Source organism: Tiliqua scincoides, chromosome 8 (assembly GCF_035046505.1).
Source record: "Tiliqua scincoides isolate rTilSci1 chromosome 8, rTilSci1.hap2, whole genome shotgun sequence".
Taxonomy (NCBI): Eukaryota; Metazoa; Chordata; class Lepidosauria; order Squamata; family Scincidae; genus Tiliqua; species Tiliqua scincoides.
The window spans coordinates 15,130,742-15,147,868 of record NC_089828.1 but is presented as its reverse complement, the minus strand read 5'-3'; the positions used below and the strand labels follow the sequence as shown (position 1 = coordinate 15,147,868).

The window sequence follows — 17,127 nt, the reverse complement described above, 5'->3', positions numbered from 1 at the left end:
CAAATAAAAAATTTGTATCTTTGCCATCAATCATTGAGTAAATACTGACCTGCAGCAGTTTGCAAGTCATAAAGCTTTGACAATTATGAGTTAGATTGATAAATGGAAGAAAGGAATAATCTGGTTTTCTTATTGCTCACTGTGGGATAATTGCTCATACAACATGTATCATGTAATTGCTCAACATGTCCTTCCAAGGCTCATTTGCCTACAAAGTTCTGGAAAAGTCACAGAATGAAACATTAGATTTTTAACAGTATGGATTTTAATCCTTTGATACAATCCATATCTTACCCGGATATGATAAACGGTTGGATAATTGCTTATTCAGACCTCTGCCTCCTTTATTGTCAGATTTCAGTAAAACACGGCTCATGACATTCCAGCAAAACTTTGTGCTCCTGGTCGCGGCCCCCCCCCCACTCCTAATATGTGGGCAAAACTAAACATGACATAAAACATGTCACTATCTAGTTAGAGGCTTATTTTTACTGCAACTGCTATAAAGCAGTCTCAGCCAGCTCAATGCTAGTGCTGGTGGGAGAGGAAAATAGGATTGGGTTGAATGCCATTAAAAACTAGATAACATTTAGCTGTCATTTATACAAACTACGATCTGTTGAAATGAATTATTCATGCCTTTGTTCTATTATTGTAGTACAACAGAGTTTGGATCCCTGATAATGAAGAAGTTTGGCAATCTGCTGAGATAACAAAAAACTATAAGGCTGGAGACCACATACTTCATCTACAGCTAGAAGATGGCAAGGTGCAGAAACGGTTAACATTATTTACAGTGCTGTGATAAACCCACGCTCCTACAAAAATACAGAAATGGATATGTTGGATTAACTCCTGGTCCTGTTTTGTTTTTGATAGACTGTGGCCTAGTTCTCACTGAGGTGATAAACCCACATGTCTCAGCTGTACTGCTGGTTTGGATTCATATAATGGAACATTCCTCCATAGGAAAAAATATATCCACACAGAAAACTAGAAGTCAAAGAAAAGGGTCCTAGCCTCGCCAGCTCCCTAACATGTTAGCTTTCCAAATGCATGGATTTCTTTGGCAGAGGAGCATTTAGTCATGTGAGACTTCACTTGCAGTCTAAAGAGGTATAACCCAGACACAAATTTACCACCTCAGTGAGAATAAAGCCTCTATTTAATGTGGTTACAGACCACAATACACCCTTTTTCTCCCCATCTAGCGCAGTGTAGCAGAGTGGCTAAGAGACAGGCAACCCTATTCTGTGCTTCCTGGCACTCAGAGGAACAGCAGCGCCAGAATGGTTGCCACTGTATCCTGCAGGCATAGAGAAGCCACTGGAGGTCTCCTCAGAGGAAAGGAACTTTTGTCCCCTTCTCCCTAGGAAAATACCAGAAACCCTACAATAGGGTTTCTCAAGTCTGCGCCAGCTATTTTTCTGGCACTGACTTGAAAAGCTCCGTGTTGGGCTTTGCAACCCAGCATGGGGGATAGAATCTGGTGGAGGAGGCCTCTGCTGGTCCTAGGCCCCACCTAGGCCAGTCACTCTCCTGTCGCTCCCTCACCCTGGAACGCCTTGCCCCTGCCCCAAGAAGCCGCATCACTACCTGGCAGTCTGATTTACCCCCAGGAGCTCTCCTGCTGTGTCCTTTTAGCACTGAGGCTCAGTGCTGACTGGCAGTGGCCCAGCATCGGTGCTCTCTCTTCTCCTGGTGCTGCAAACGTGCTTTACAGCAGGTTTGCAACACCCAGTGCCAGCAGTACACTTGTACAGCTGGTACTGAAACCCATAGGATTGGGCTGTGAGCTGCTAATCAAGACTTCATGGTTTTGAATATTGCTTCTGCCATTCAGTTGCTAGGTTTACAAGAGTTCCCTGAACAGCAGCAATAGGACTGCAGTGATTGCCTGCTTATGTTAATTGCCCATTGTATTTTGTTTTGTTTTTTGTTGACAGGAATTGAATTATCCAGTTGATCCTAGTTCATTACCTCCTCTGCGAAATCCGGACATACTTGTTGGTGAAAATGATCTCACAGCACTTAGTTATCTTCACGAGCCTGCCGTCCTGCACAATCTCAAGGTTCGCTTTGTGGAATCCAGACTTATTTATACATACAGTGGTAAGTAGAAGTTCATGCTGAGCATTTCAGGTGTATCGAGCATGAACGATGCAACTCTTAATTCTGTTGCGCACTATCCCACAGGAATAATTTTGGTTGCTATGAACCCCTATAAGCAGTTGCCGATATATGGAGATGCCATTATTCATGCATATAGTGGTCAGAATATGGGTGATATGGACCCACATATATTTGCGGTGGCCGAAGAAGCTTACAAGCAAATGGCAAGGTATTTCATGATTATATTATGTATCAATTATATTTCATGTTGCACATGTAATGCACAGTAGAAATAAAATCTTGCAGCTTTCAGTTGCAAAATTCAGGAAGCTAATGCCCCACTCAAATGTTTATACTGGGAGATTCCTTATAAATTAAAGAAGTAATCATCTGATTACTTCAAAAATAAGGAAGGGAGCCCCAAGCACTCTAGAAAGCTGTTCAGAGACTATAACAGCCTCTTCAAAGCTCTTAGAGGAAGCAGCATCTGACAGTCCTAAATGGCTTCATACATAATTTTGCAAGTTTTTGCACTTGTCATTGTTTAACGTATTTTGATGCTTGCAGTGTTCAAAGTGCTTTATTCGTCCTCACAGGAAATATGGCAGCTTATTAGCTCTCTTTTTTCAGAAAGAGAGATGTGGCTGAGAAAGAGAAGGAGAGACTGACCCTCCTCCCAGGGTGTTTGCCACGGAGTTGAAGCCATGTCCGTATTGCAGACTTAAACTGGTTTTACAATTATTCTTTCTCTCCCAGGGAACCCCTAGGATTTGCAGTTCCGTGAGACATTAGGGGTTTCTAGCAGAATTCGCAGGCTTCACCAAACTATAGTTCCCAGAATACTTTGGGAGATACCATGACAGCTAAAGTAGTACTGTGTTTCCCCGAAAATAAGACCTACCCCGAAAATAAGACCTAGTGTGTTTTTTGAGAATTGCTGAAATATATGACCTACCCCGAAAATAAGACCTAGTTGTTGTGATCAGGGCCAGGACGGGGGGGGGGGGCGGAAGGGGTCCTCGGGGGGGGTGCGGGTCGACAACGTGATCAGAAACGCTGCACTCCCGTGCACCACCTAGAAAGCGCCTGCTGTGCTGCCTTGGGCAGAGGACGCTGAGGAGGAGCTGAGGCGGGAAGCAGCAAGCGAGGCAACCCTGCCTACCAGGCTTTGAGGCTGTCCACACATTTCAGGGAGTAAGTCCCATTAACTATAAAGGGACTGACTTCTGAGTAGGCAGGCAGGCAGGGATCCTCCTGGGCGCTTAGGGGATACCCTCTCCACATATTCCAGGGAGTAAGTCCCATTAACTATAAAGGGACTGACTTCTGAGTAGGCAGGCAGGCAGGTAGGCATCCTCCTGGGTGCTGAGGGGATATTTTTGTATGGTGTATTTTTGTACATGAATGACTGTTGATTGTTGTACATTAAAAAAAAGACCTATCCCGAAAATAAGACCTAGTGTGTTTTTTGAGCCAAAAAAAAATATAAGACAGTGTCTTATTTTCGGGGAAACACAGTAAAAAATTGATAAAAGCTTATAATATGGATAGGGCCTGAACCACTGCACTGTAACTTGTCACATTACATTTAAATAAGGGAGGCCTGTAACGATTACATGTGTTTAAAAAAAAAAAAAACATTTGAAAAGTAACCTTATTTGCCTAACATGTTATTATCTTGTTTTAGGAACAACAAGAATCAGTCTGTGATAGTTAGTGGAGAATCTGGTGCTGGGAAAACTGTTTCTGCTAGGTATGCTATGAGATACTTTGCCACAGTGAGTAGATCAAGCAGCAATGCGCAAGTTGAAGAAAAAGTGTTGGCATCCAATCCAATAACAGAGGTAAGTTGCGGATGTCTCTAAAGGATCTTAATTTATTGAATCATCCAATTCTAGTGTGTTGAGTTCTGGGAATTGAAATTATAACTCTTGATAAGATCTGTTAAGAAACCAGTAGAACCAGTATCTCTTAAATATTTTTAAATGGTTAACAGTTTTTCAACAAATTATTTTGTCTTGTATGACTGATTTTTAAGAGTAAATTGCATGGGTTTGCTGTGCAAATTGTACCTGAGTAATTCTTGTGTTTTTGCCATTGATTCCTGTATGTGCCAAACGTTTAAAACATTTCTCTCCTGCTTTAGTAACATTACTTAATTGCGGATGCTACTGTAAGCAGCCCTGAACTAAGAGCCTAACGCCATGAGCTCCTGTGCCAAAAAATGAATGTCCTTCAGGATCAAGCACTATCATTGCTAAGCCAAAGGATCATCACAGTTTGTAATGTTGCACTGGCATAGCAAGTCAGTGCAGGGAGGGGGCCAGAGCTTGGTTGTAGATCACAAAATTTGTGTGTAAGCAGTCCCATATTAGTTCACTAATATCACCAGTGAAAGGTTCTCGGGTCATGTTCAGATGGTTTTTTCCTCCATTGTGATATATGAAGAGGGACTGAGTCATATAAAGTTGCTTTATCTTGAATCAGAGAATTGGTCCATTCAGCCCCATATTGTATGCAGGAACAGGCAGTGGCTCTCCAGAGTTTCACACCACAATCTTTTCCTACCCTTTCTAGAGATGCAGGGAAGTGAATGTAGGATCATCTGCATGCAAGGCAGGTGCTCTACAGCTGAGTTACATCCTCTCCTCCTCTGTCTCACGAATGCTCATAGTTCCTGGTCCTGTGACTGCAGAGAGAAGCAAACAGGGCAGTGTAATATTGTAAGTTGGGAAGAGGGATAGATGGACACCCTGTTCCCAACATTCAGAAGTGATTTTAAATGGATTAGTTTAGGGGATGTCCAATAGACACCTGAAATTAACCCCTTTGAAAATGAGTGAATTCTGAATTGTTAATCTCTAGATCCCAGTACACTACCAGTGATGTAATGAGGAGTGCACCAATGATTAGAGATTCATTGTAGACTGCATCTCTCTCATTCTGGATGAGATCCTCCCCACTTTGCATTGCTTACTTGAGGTGGGACACTGGAGTGAGTCCTATGCAGGCTGAGAGTGGTTTTGCCTAAAGGGAGGCCTGGGCCACTCTCCCATTCATGACCAGAGCATTCAAGGCATCTGTGCATCAAGGGAGCTTTTTAAATGTTTGGACTGAAAACAAATTTTGCCACCATAATACAGCATCTAACACGAACATACACAGAGCCAAAGTGTTTGAAAACTACAGAGTCCTGATTCATCTTTTATGTAAAAAAAATATGATTTGAAATTCTTCCCCATTTTATAGGCTGTTGGTAATGCTAAAACCACACGCAATGACAATAGCAGTCGCTTTGGAAAATACACGGAAATCAGTTTTGATAAGAGCTACCAGATTATTGGGGCAAATATGAGAACATACCTGCTTGAGAAATCCAGAGTTGTCTTTCAGGTTGGTAAAATTCAGCAGTGACATTACAGTGTGTCTTTGTTAAATTTAGGGCGCAATCCTAACCCCTTATGTCAGTGCTTTCCAGCACTGACATAGCGGTGCCAATGGGACATGTGCTGCATCCTGCAGTTGGGTGTCGCTCACAGAGGCCTCCTCAAAGTAAGGGAATGTTTTGTTCCCTGACCTCAGAGCTGTATTGCCCTTATGTCAATGCTGGAAAGTACTGACATAAGTGGTTAGGATTGCACCCATAGACAGATAATGTTTTGCACTGCCTATATTAATCTCCTGATTTACTTAAATCCCTCTAGTTATGAACCCAGTGGGTATCCTAGAACTATCCAAGTTCTAGAGACACAAATGCATGTGCTTCTTAATTGCAAACCTGCGCTTTAGGTACAGCTGTTTCTCTATGTTGGTTTCCAGAATTGGTGTTTAGAAAAACACCTTCTGAATTTCTGTTAGCAATTTTTCAATTAGTCCTCCTGAGAGGCATCATTATTTTCCTTACAGCTGTTGTCAGGTTTTAACTGATGCAATTATTAGAGCAACCTTTCGGCAAAGTACAAGACGTTCAGCACGTCTGATTTGGAGAAAAAGTGTGCATAGATTTGTTGCCAACAGAGAGGCAGCTGACTCATGCAGTTTAGCATTAGATGAAAACTACTGTATTTTATTGACTTTTATAAGTTGTCTGTAGGATTTCATCCTCTTAAGCTGCAATCCTATGCATACTTATCTGGGAGTAAGCCTCACTGAACTCAGTGGGACTTATTTCTGTGTAGATACGCATAAAATTGTGCTGTTAGAACTACAGTCAACATACTGCTGCTGGTGCCATTTCTGCAGTCTGGCCAGGTGAGTTGTATCCGCTGGAATGAAGGGTTTCCTGACACCAGATAAAGAGGAAGTCTGTTCCCTTAACATGTGTCATATTGGATATAAGACTAACCATAACGCTGTCATGTGATGAAGTGGTCAGGCAGCCTTGAACCCAAATAGCATGTCCGCTTCTACAATACATGGTATTTGCATTATTTCTGCTTTTCTCATTTGTATCCTTCTTTCATTTACAGTCTGAGAATGAAAGAAATTACCATATATTTTATCAGTTGTGCGCATCTGCTCAAAGACCAGAATTTAAACACCTTAAACTAGGTATGTCTTAAGAGATTAGACTATTTTATCTTTTCATTGTTTTAGCACTTTAACAAATAAGCCGAAGTGTTTCAAGAGTGCATGAAATATCAACTGAATGGCAAAGGCAAAATTCAAACCAATGCTCTGAGTAGCAGCTCAGTCTCAATCCTAACCAACTTTCCAGCACTAGCCTACCTGTGCCAGTGGGGCATGTGCTGCATCTTGCAGTTGGGGGACAGTCATGGAGGCCTCCTCAAGGTAAGGCAATGTTTGTTCCCTTACCTTGGAGTTGTATTGTCCTTATGTTGTTGCTGAAAAGTTGGTTAAGGTTGTGCCCTTAGCTACTCTGCTACACTGCACTAGATGGGAATGGGGCATATTGTAACCACATTAAATAGAGGCTGGGCAGCCCAATCCTGAGCTGCCCAGAGCTGTGGGACCTGGCGGCTCCACAAAGGGTTCCCGCGGGATCCCGAGCCTCCCGCACTATCGCAGGACGCTCCTAGGGAGAAGGGAACATTCTTCCCCTCCCCAAATAAGGGAAGCAATCCCGCAATGGGACTACTCACTTTAGCAGCGGCTGTTTGGTTGCCGCTAAAGTGAAGGCGCTCGTGTAGGGTGCGCAGCCCTCCATGAGCGCCTGGGATCCTGCGGAGCTCGTCTCCCCAGACCCACCTCTCCCCCGCCCCTGGGAACGCCTCCTCCACACCCCAGGGAACGCCTCCCCCCACGCCCCCGGGAACGCCCTCATTCCCTGTTCTGCAGCCCGGCAGTTGCAGGCACCGCCAAGCTGCGGAACTCAGGCACCCACAGGGCGGTGGCTCAGCCCCAGCTGGGGATGAGCCACCTCTGGCAGAAACCCAGCGGTAAACCCCGCAAACATGCCTTATGGCACGTTTGCAACTATGGTTCGCGCCACGGAGGCACGACACAGATCACAGGATTGGGCTCTTGTTCTCTCTGACGTGGTAAATCTGTGTCTCATACCTGTTGTATTTGGATACTAGTAAGCCTACTAGTAGAAGATTCTCATCTTGATGTCCTGTATAAACATTACATCTTTTCCTATTCAACTGCAGGAAGTGCTGAAGAATTTAATTATACTAACATGGGTGGAAACACTGTGATTGAAGGAGTGAACGACAGAGATAACATGATGGAAACTCAAAAGACATTCACCATGCTAGGTATCTAAACTATGTTTGCCTTTAATAAACTATCAACGTGATCAGAGTTGTGAGATCCGTTGAGATGACAACTGTGAACGTAGCAGCTGACCAGAAACTATAATTGTATAGTGAATTTGTTGAACGATGGCTGTGATCCTTTCATCTGGCATGCAATGCTTGATTTAGAATGCTTAGATACCTTTAAAAGGGGATTGAACAAATTTCTGGAGGAAAAATCCATTACGGGTTACAAGCCATAATGTGTATGTGCAACCTCCTGATTTTAGAAATGGGCTATGTCAGAATGGCAGATGCAAGGGAGGGCCCCAGAATGAGGTCTCTTGTTATCTGGTGTGCTCCCTGAGGCATTTGGTGGGCCGGTGTGAGATACAGGAAGCTGGACTAGATGGGCCTATGGCCTGATCCAGCGGGGCTCTTCTTATGTTCTTGTTCTTGCTCTCCCCCTGCAAATCTGCTTTATAACCTTCATTTCCCTCCACCTGCATTCACATTGAGAAACATTAGTTTGCAGATAAGGTGTGTCATTCTGCTGTTATCTGAACATTAGTTTCAATGGGAATCTAGTATGCAGTCATCAAGTGGGGAAGAGGGAGCGACTCTCAACTAGTAATCCACATAGAATTATCATTTCTCTGCTACCGGAAAGGTGGGGTTTGGGCGCCATCCATTGCTGACCATGGATTTCCTCTATTATCACTTCTCATTATTGCACTGTATTTGTTTATTTGTTTTCCTTTTAGGTCTTAAGGAAGATTTCCAGATGGATATTTTCAGAATACTGGCAGCCATTCTACATTTAGGCAATGTGCAAATAGCAGCTGTTGGTGATGAAAGGTCTTCTGTTAGTGTAAGAAATATCAGCCAAATGTTTGTGGCTTGTTTTTCCTTGGTGAACAATGGCAAGTTCTGTCATGTTTTCTCACAAAGCTCTATTAAAGCACTGTATTTATTTAGTAAATTCAACAACAACAAAACTCTTGAGTATTATCGTTGCCCATTGCTTCCTTCTAGGAAAAAGGAAGGTGTTCTGCAAAAGTGTTCTGCAAAAATAGCAGGGCACTGTAGTGATCCATTAGGAAAGTATCCAAAGGCCTAAGCAGCTTCATGCTTTATTAACACCAGCCTAAGTAGGGTAGTACCATTAATTGTATCATATTCTTCTCCAAGCAGCTCATTCCTTAGCTTCAAGGAGCTAAAACAACATTTTAGCCTCATACCAACCTTGTGAGATAGGTTAAGCTGAGAAGGCTTCCCACAGAGTTTTGTAGCTGAATGTTTTGTGTTTTTTTTTAACCCTGGTTTTTGCAAAACAAAACTAAGCTCAGCATGCTAGCCACTGCATCACACTAGTTTCTTTGTAAAGGAGCAATATGCCCCCCTGCATAGGTGCAAAGGCATTTTCTGTAGTATTACATTACCTGTAACAGAAATGAGCACTGACAATGAAAATAGTTTCTGGGACTGAGGCCATAGATTTCATGTTTAGCCTTAGTAAGCTCTGGAGCATTTCACCCAATCCTGCATTCTGTTTCAGTGGATCAGACTTATCAGAGATTTAGCTAGCGTCGTTTCCACTGTGCATTATGTTTTGAAAGGCACTTTACACTAAAACCAACATTGAAAGCGTAGCTTTAGATCTGATTCCCTCCCCCCCCCCATTTTGCACCCAACTGTCTTGATAATGGTGCACACTTCACAGAACTTCATTAAACATGGAGTTGGTCTAGATGGCATAGAAGGTCCCCTCCAACTCTTTGCTCCTGTGATTTAACTGCTAGTCAATATGTAATTCACTACTAATTCATTATCAGTTTGTAATTGGACAACTTGTTGTTTGTATGATAAAGGTGATTGTGGGTTGTTAATTGTACATTCCATGTGCCTTAGCCCTGATCTCATTTGCCTAGTTTGGTTTCAGTCAAATTGCAAAAGCAAATCACAGAGGGCAAAGTTGACAGTAACATTCTCAAATTATTCTGAACAGTTTCCAAAAAGCACACAGCATCTTGAAGTATCTTTTGGCTGATTTTTTTTTTGTTTCTTCCTTGTTTTCCAAAGCTGGATGATAAACATCTGAATATATTCTGTGAACTTCTGGATTTGGAAAGTGACAAAATGGCACAATGGTTGTGCCACAGAAAAATTATAACTTCTTCCGAAACTGTCATAAAACCAATGACAAAACTTCAAGCTCTGAATGCCCGTGATGCTTTGGCAAAAAAGCTGTACTCCCATCTCTTTGATTTCATCGTGGAACGAATTAACAAGGCATTGCGGTTTACTCGCAAACAGCATACTTTTATAGGTGTTTTGGACATCTATGGGTAAGACTATTATTTTTCAGAAAAAGAAACTGTATGCATTTATTTAATGCCCAGCCTTATCTTAGCAAATGCTTAGAATGCATCTTTTGTTTCTGCCTCTTAATTTTGAGTTGAGATACTAGAATAAGTGGGTGGGAAAGAATGCTGCATGTGGTTTTTACAGGGATTGTGTAGAGCCCTAACAGAGCTGCTGCAGGCAGCTCCAGGGCGCTCAGCATTGATGTCATCAACATGCTTTGGAGCACCATGACAGAAGCTATGTGGGGCTCCAGTTTCAGCCCTGCAGCCACATAGCTTAGAGGAAAGGTTGGTTGGAAGACTTATTGTATGATGAAGTATATTTTGCATAATAGGAAGCAGGAATTCTGATGACATTGACCTTTTCATTAAACCAGATAGATCTTCTGAGAAGTATCTTCTTCCATTTGGGAGACTTCAGAAATATTTTTCCAATGTGTTTTAACAGATGGGCTTTGAGTGTCTGTAGCTTTCAGACAGGTGGAGTTACTCAGTAAATTTGTTACTCAATAAATGCACTATTTTTAATTGTGTTGACTGTCCTTTCACAGTTGCACTTCTGTTGCAGGGATATAATATTTTACAGAGGTTTAAATCACAATTCTTTTTTACTGATCTATACCAGGGGTGTCCAAACATTTTGGCAGGAGGGCCACATCATCTCTCTGACACTGTGTCGGGGGCCAGGAAAAAAATAATTTACATTTCAAATTTGAATAAATTTACATAAATGAATTTATCAGAGATGGCACTTATATGAATGAAGGTTTTGAAGTAGCTCAAGGCCTATAAAAGGCCTTGCACAAAGCAAGGCCAGCCTTTCCTTCACTGCCACTGCTGCATCACAGACATGAAACAGAAAGTCATGGAGGGAGCCCTCGTCCCGCAGCTCAGGTGAGAGGTTGAACAGTCATCCTTACACTGAGAGCAGTTGTGTGGGGCTGGCACAGGCTCCAACAAGTCTCTGGAGGGCCAGAGGCTCATTGGAGACAGGGGGCACCCTGCGGGCCAGATTGGGAGCCCCTGAGGGCCGCAAGTGGCCCCCGGGCCGGGGTTTGGGCACCCCTGAACTACAGTATTTATTCTGATAGGAGAAAGCACAAGAATTGTGTTGATTAGTCCTAGCATGATCAGCAGGCAGCTGTTTCCCCCAAGAGAATTTCCTTGCAAATAAAAGATGAGAATTAATGCAATCACAAATCACATAAAAATTTAATCTATCACATTTCAAATAATGTATTTCAGATTTGAAACTTTTGATGTGAATAGCTTTGAACAGTTTTGCATCAATTATGCCAATGAGAAACTACAGCAGCAGTTTAACCTGGTATGATATTCTGATACTGTTTTTAAATCTGCATGAGTGTTTGTATGGTAATCATTCTTGAAAAAGTAAACCTTTTAATTTGCAAGTCATCTGCAAGCCATTTTCTTTGCTTTTCAGCAGGGTTGAACAAATTCACAGAGAACAAATTCATGGAGTGTCAGTGGCTGTTAGCCATGCACTACCTCTGGGTTCAACAGCAGTACATCACTGAACACCAGTTGCAAGGGAGCAAAGACAAGAGAGAAATATTCCCCTTTTTTTACTGCTTGTGGTCTTCCCAGAGACAGCTAGTGGGCCACTGTGGAAAACAGGACTAGATGGCCTTTGGTCTGATCCAGCAGTGTTTTGCTTACATTATATTGTTGATGTATGACCAATTGGGTCACATCAAGCTGCACATGATGGTGAGAATTTCTTTATACAGCATTAGCTGTGGGCATTTGAGAGTGATGCCTCCTGGGAGTGCTGCAGATGTAAATGTAAAGAGTAGCTGGAAGTAATAAAGTAGGAAGCAGTCACTACCTGACATAAAGATCCCACCTCATTTTGATGCCAGATCTCTCCTTATTTGGACAGGGCAAGATAAGCAGGGAGGGGTTCTTCTGTTCTCTAAAGCAGTGGTCTTCATCCTTTTTCATGCCACAACCCCTGCAAATAAATAAATAAATAGACTGGGGACCCACAGTTGATTCTGCTCCCCTCCGTCTTATCTGCCCATCCCCATTACCACCTGCCCCCCACCCCCCATTCTGACCTCCCAGCACTATTCACAGTAACCAAGCAGATTAGAAAACCTGCCATGGTGCTTGTCACTCATGAAAACTATTTTAGCACAATTGCTAAGAACCTGAGCAGGACTGGATAGCTGAGGGGGTATATCAAATGCCTCCCCCTTTACCTGGTGGTGATCTAGTCCAGTGGTCTTCAACCTTTTCAATTCCTGTAAATTGCCATGGCCCCACTGGGGTTGTGACCCCAAGGTTGGCGAACACTGCTCTAAAGAAATGTTCATATACAGCATGTATTCATCTTTTTAGCCAAAGAAGGACCCACACTATTATTAAGCCACACTGATTTTATATGTGCCTCACTAAGTTGGTTATTATCATGCTTTACAATGTCATTACTAGCATGTATTTAAACTTGAACAAGAAGAATACATGAAGGAAAATATCCCATGGACGCTAATTGACTTTTATGACAACCAACCAGTCATTGACCTCATTGAAGCTAAAATGGGTATTTTAGAGCTGCTGGATGAAGAGTGCCTGGTAAGTTTTCATTTTAAAAAATGAGTATGATTAATACAAGTGTAACTGTAAATTGTTGCAGACTGCTTTCATAATCTTGTTTGGTACTTGCATTTTTACAACAATGTCAGGAAGGTGTCTTATTAACATAAGAGCAAAGCCATTGATATCCCTATCTCTTTTTCTAGAATGCTTCACCAGTACTGTATGGATCAATAAAAGCTGCTGTCATAAGCTCTATTTATGCTTGCATGTGCCAGTGTTATTGTATGGGCACCATTCAAGCAGGATATAGTGGTAGCCTACAGAACTGTCTTAGACTGTGTCAGGATTGCAGTCTGGAGGTGAACCAAGAAGGAGGTAGATAGGAAAGCAGAGTCTAAGTATGAAGGAATGAGCAGTATGAGAGCTTGGTTCCTGAACTCAGTCTGCGGAGCCAGACTGAGAACCCTGGTTCCTTACTGAATAGCAGTTTCAAATTCTCTAAAGATATTCTATATTGTTATCCAGTTACTGTCCCACTTTTTTTTGCAGTTGCCTCAAGGAACTGATGAAAATTGGCTTCAGAAGTTATATAATAATTTTATAAATAAGAACCCACTCTTTGAAAAACCAAGAATGTCAAACTCATCGTTTACTATCCAGCACTTTGCTGATAAGGTAGGGTGTTCAGTCTTGTGAATGTGTTGCACCCTTTTCACACTTGCATATAGTGCTGAATGAGAAATGTATCTTCGAACAAGATTGTCTACCTATATGGAATTGTTATTACAAACATCAAGGATAATACAGCTTTAGACTCAATAGCCTCATAATTTAAGAAGATGAGACAATTGATACTGTGAATACAAAGTTATTATGCTGCTAGTACACATTTTGTTTCTGAACAAAGTAGTGCGGTATTTCCGTACTAATCCAAAAACACATATGCGCTTTAATAGACAAAGCAAAGAGCACACTTGTACAAACAGATTGCCCTGTTTGCCTAAAGGGAGGCACATACAAATATCCTTTTCCCCCCTTGAAATTCAGGAAGGTGGCGAAACAGGAATTTCCATTGGTCATTGGTGCTCCTGATGCCATATAATATTGCTATGCTATACTAGCAGCGGCTCTTCAGAGGGGTGTTTCCCTGACATACCAGGAGATGCTCTGGATTGAACCTGGGTCTTTTGGCATGCAGGACATCTTGCTTTATGACTCAGCATTGGCCCCTCCCCATTGTTTGCCATGTTGCTCCTCCCTCTGCCCGTAACTGTTTCATGGCCCAATTCTATCTAGTGTTTATGCCTCCAAAATGCTCATTCCAGCAGTGTAATGTACTTTCTGACTGTTGCAACAACGTCATGCAATGATCCCAGAGTACAGCTTGGCCAGAAGTGTCAAGCAGCTGGGTCCTCATGACATGAGCTGAGGATGCCCACTGCAACAGTAAAGCTGCATGGGGGTCAGAGGGGGGCAGGAAGGGGCTGGAACAGGGTGGGGATTGGTCAGATCAGGGAGAAGATGGGGCAGGAAGGAGGGCAGATTGGGCCTAAGAAGGAGGTAGCGAGTGGCACCCATCAAATCCTAATTGCCTCGTCCTGGTCCACCGTCACAGGTCAATACAGACTTGCACCAGCAATATTACTGGTGCAGGACTGAGTTGATCCAATGAGCTGGCAGGATTTTATCTCAGGGGAAAGGAATAAATGTTCCTTTACCCCATGGAGATCTCCCCAGACCAAAACTCCCCTGTGGGATTTAGCAGACGCCGTGTTGGCGCTGCTGCATTGCTGTGCAAGAAGTAGGATTGGGCTGTCAGTGTTAAGTCTGCAGTGATGTTAGGCTAATGTTTGCAAGGCTAAGGCTAAACAAGGTTCATTTCTGTCTGGCTTTGAAGCAACATTAATGAATAAGTTCAAAAATGCCATAGAAAATGTACTTTGCTATATCAACTTGCATATAATTATCTCACAACATCGTTTAGTAAGTTCTCTGATGTTCAGCGCCTACTGAGCAGTAGTGTAGTGAGCCCAGTGTGGGGTGCAGGCCACACCTGCAACTTTCCTCAGATTTGCCCCACTCTCTTTGAGGGGTGTGTCCAGTTCTTGTCACCTGCGTTCTCAGAGCAGCAAGCAGAGCAAAGATGGACCCTCTCACCCACCCCTGGGTCTGTTTGCCTTCAAATTGGAGCCATTCTGGATTCAGGAGGGTAATATCCAGATGCAAGGGGGTGATGAGATGACACAGGGTGACATGATAGTGTCATCACATTACCCTGCCTCCAGCACCAGCCGCCCAGCTATACTGCTGCTACTGAGTATATTAATTAGGTTTGCATTCCTCTTGTTGTCAAAGCAGAACCAAGTTTCTGTGGCAGGTATGTGTGTTGCCATGCCAGAAACCTATAATTGCTGGATCAGGGGATATTGCAACACTCACAAATTACGGAATAGAGCCACCTTTTGGTATTAGGACTTAGGCAACTTCCTAAGCCTCATATTTTGCCAGTAGCGCTACTGGATATGACTTTAGACCAGCCCATGTGAATGGCTTGTTATTTGGAGAAAATATATTTGTTTCATCATCTGCCATGTTACTTAGTGAGTGTTGGTTTTGCTTTTCTTGCATAGGTAGAGTACAAAAGTGAAGGCTTTTTGGAAAAAAACAGAGACACAGTGTATGAAGTATTGATTGACATCCTGAAAAACAGCAAGGTTTGTAAATATATCATTATTCATAGTAGTGTTTGCAAGACAGCAAGAACAGTTCTAAAGGCAAGAGCCTCTCTGAACATTCTATCATTATGCAGTCTGCAAAATCTATTCATTATAAATAGGTATTCCATTTGCTGTAGTACATTTATAAAGAAAGATGAAATCTATCCTCTTCTGTTTATAAATTGCTTGAAACATATCAGTGTCGGTTTGCTTGTAAATCCTGGGCTCTGGCAGTAATGTCTCTATTCAGATATATTTTCAGACTACTTTCAACAGGCCTCTGGATGATATGCCATTCTCTAGTTAATTTTTTGTCTAGTTTTGGGCTGCTATTTTTATATAGGGGAGGGGTCCTTATTCGCAGATCCCTTATCCGCAGTTTCACTTCTCTGCAGATTGGGTCTGTGGGCCAACCCCCACGCGCACCCCCTCCGGAGGCAAAGGAAGCTCTGTTTCCCTCACCTTCGGAGTGTCTTTTGTGCCCAGCAGAGGCCAGGCACATCTACCTGTAGCCTCTGCCAGACTCAGATTAACTCTTAGAGTAAAAAAAGTCACTTCCATTTTTTTTTTTAAAAAGCAGAAGTGACATTTTTAATGCCTTATAAAGCATTAGGAGGCCTTAGGAAGCCCTCAGTGGAGCTCCCCTCACCTCTGGAAGGTGGGTTTTTTTTTCCTAGTATCTGCAGTTTCACGTAACTGTGGGGGGGTGGGGTTCTGGAACAGAACCCCCACAGATATCAGGGCATGCCTGTAGTCTCTTCTATTGCCTCTTTTAACGCTAATTTGTTATTGCAGGCCATTCTGTGTATCATTTTTTGTCAGAAGGTAGATTTCATATTTTTAAAAATAGACATCCTTTGCTTTTTGAAAAAAGTCATCAAATCATAATTAACTGCTCTTTATTTTTTTAGTTCCAGCTATGTGCAAACTTTTTTCAAGACAGTTCAGTGCCCATTGCCCTGTTCAACTCATCTATTAAAGTTAAGGCTGCCAAAACAGTGGTCAAGCCGCCTAATAAGCATTTCCGTACAACTGTTGGCAATAAGGTATTTTTAAGTTTTTCTTGGGGATTTAAAAAAATGCTGGTGAGCATGTGTTCAAAAACTTGTTTTCTGGGAGAGCTTTAATTCAGAACTGTAATTATTTGGGGATGTGAACTCACCATTGCATGGTGGTGGTGGCCACACATTGTACAGAATTGAGCAAAGAGCCAATCCCAGTTTGAGAATCACTTGGTGATACTGATATTTGTTATAGCCACTGCAGCTATTATCTTCATTCTGAGCCTGTGCATTGCTATCATATGTACAGAAATCATTTCTCTACTTCCATCATGTTGAAGCATGGAGGGTTGAGGGAGAAGAAGAGCTAGTATGTGGTGGTCAGCCCTGTGTCTATCACAGTCAGAAGTTGAAGCTGGAACCTGGTTAACAGTGAACACAAGGCTGCCCACACAATGAAGTAAGATGAAGCAGCTGCTTCAAGCAGTGGAGTGGAGGAGATGGTGAACTGTTGAGGAATGCCCCATGTCTGCCTGCTGCTTTTTCTGGGCCATCACCTTCCTGGCCACTCCTCTTGGCCTCTCACTATCTTGCCCATCTAAGCGTCCAATCCTGGGCTCGGCGCCACGGCTTCATGCCGCCGTGCACTGTCGCAAACACGGCATAAGGC

General features: G+C 42.7%; 1 protein-coding gene across 2 annotated transcripts in view; it reads left to right on the top strand.

Moving 5' to 3' along the window:
• Nucleotides 1-17,127, top strand: part of MYO5C (myosin VC) — a 57,824-nt gene that overhangs the window by 11,453 nt on the left and 29,244 nt on the right. For both annotated transcript variants that reach the window (XM_066636664.1, XM_066636665.1), the window contains exons 2-15: nucleotides 659-769; nucleotides 1,947-2,112; nucleotides 2,197-2,341; nucleotides 3,800-3,956; nucleotides 5,362-5,505; nucleotides 6,582-6,663; nucleotides 7,725-7,832; nucleotides 8,576-8,682; nucleotides 9,894-10,159; nucleotides 11,423-11,504; nucleotides 12,635-12,775; nucleotides 13,289-13,414; nucleotides 15,370-15,453; nucleotides 16,368-16,502. In XM_066636664.1, coding sequence (XP_066492761.1) covers nucleotides 659-769; nucleotides 1,947-2,112; nucleotides 2,197-2,341; nucleotides 3,800-3,956; nucleotides 5,362-5,505; nucleotides 6,582-6,663; nucleotides 7,725-7,832; nucleotides 8,576-8,682; nucleotides 9,894-10,159; nucleotides 11,423-11,504; nucleotides 12,635-12,775; nucleotides 13,289-13,414; nucleotides 15,370-15,453; nucleotides 16,368-16,502 — 1,854 coding nt within the window. The remainder of the gene's footprint in view (nucleotides 1-658; nucleotides 770-1,946; nucleotides 2,113-2,196; nucleotides 2,342-3,799; nucleotides 3,957-5,361; nucleotides 5,506-6,581; nucleotides 6,664-7,724; nucleotides 7,833-8,575; nucleotides 8,683-9,893; nucleotides 10,160-11,422; nucleotides 11,505-12,634; nucleotides 12,776-13,288; nucleotides 13,415-15,369; nucleotides 15,454-16,367; nucleotides 16,503-17,127) is intronic.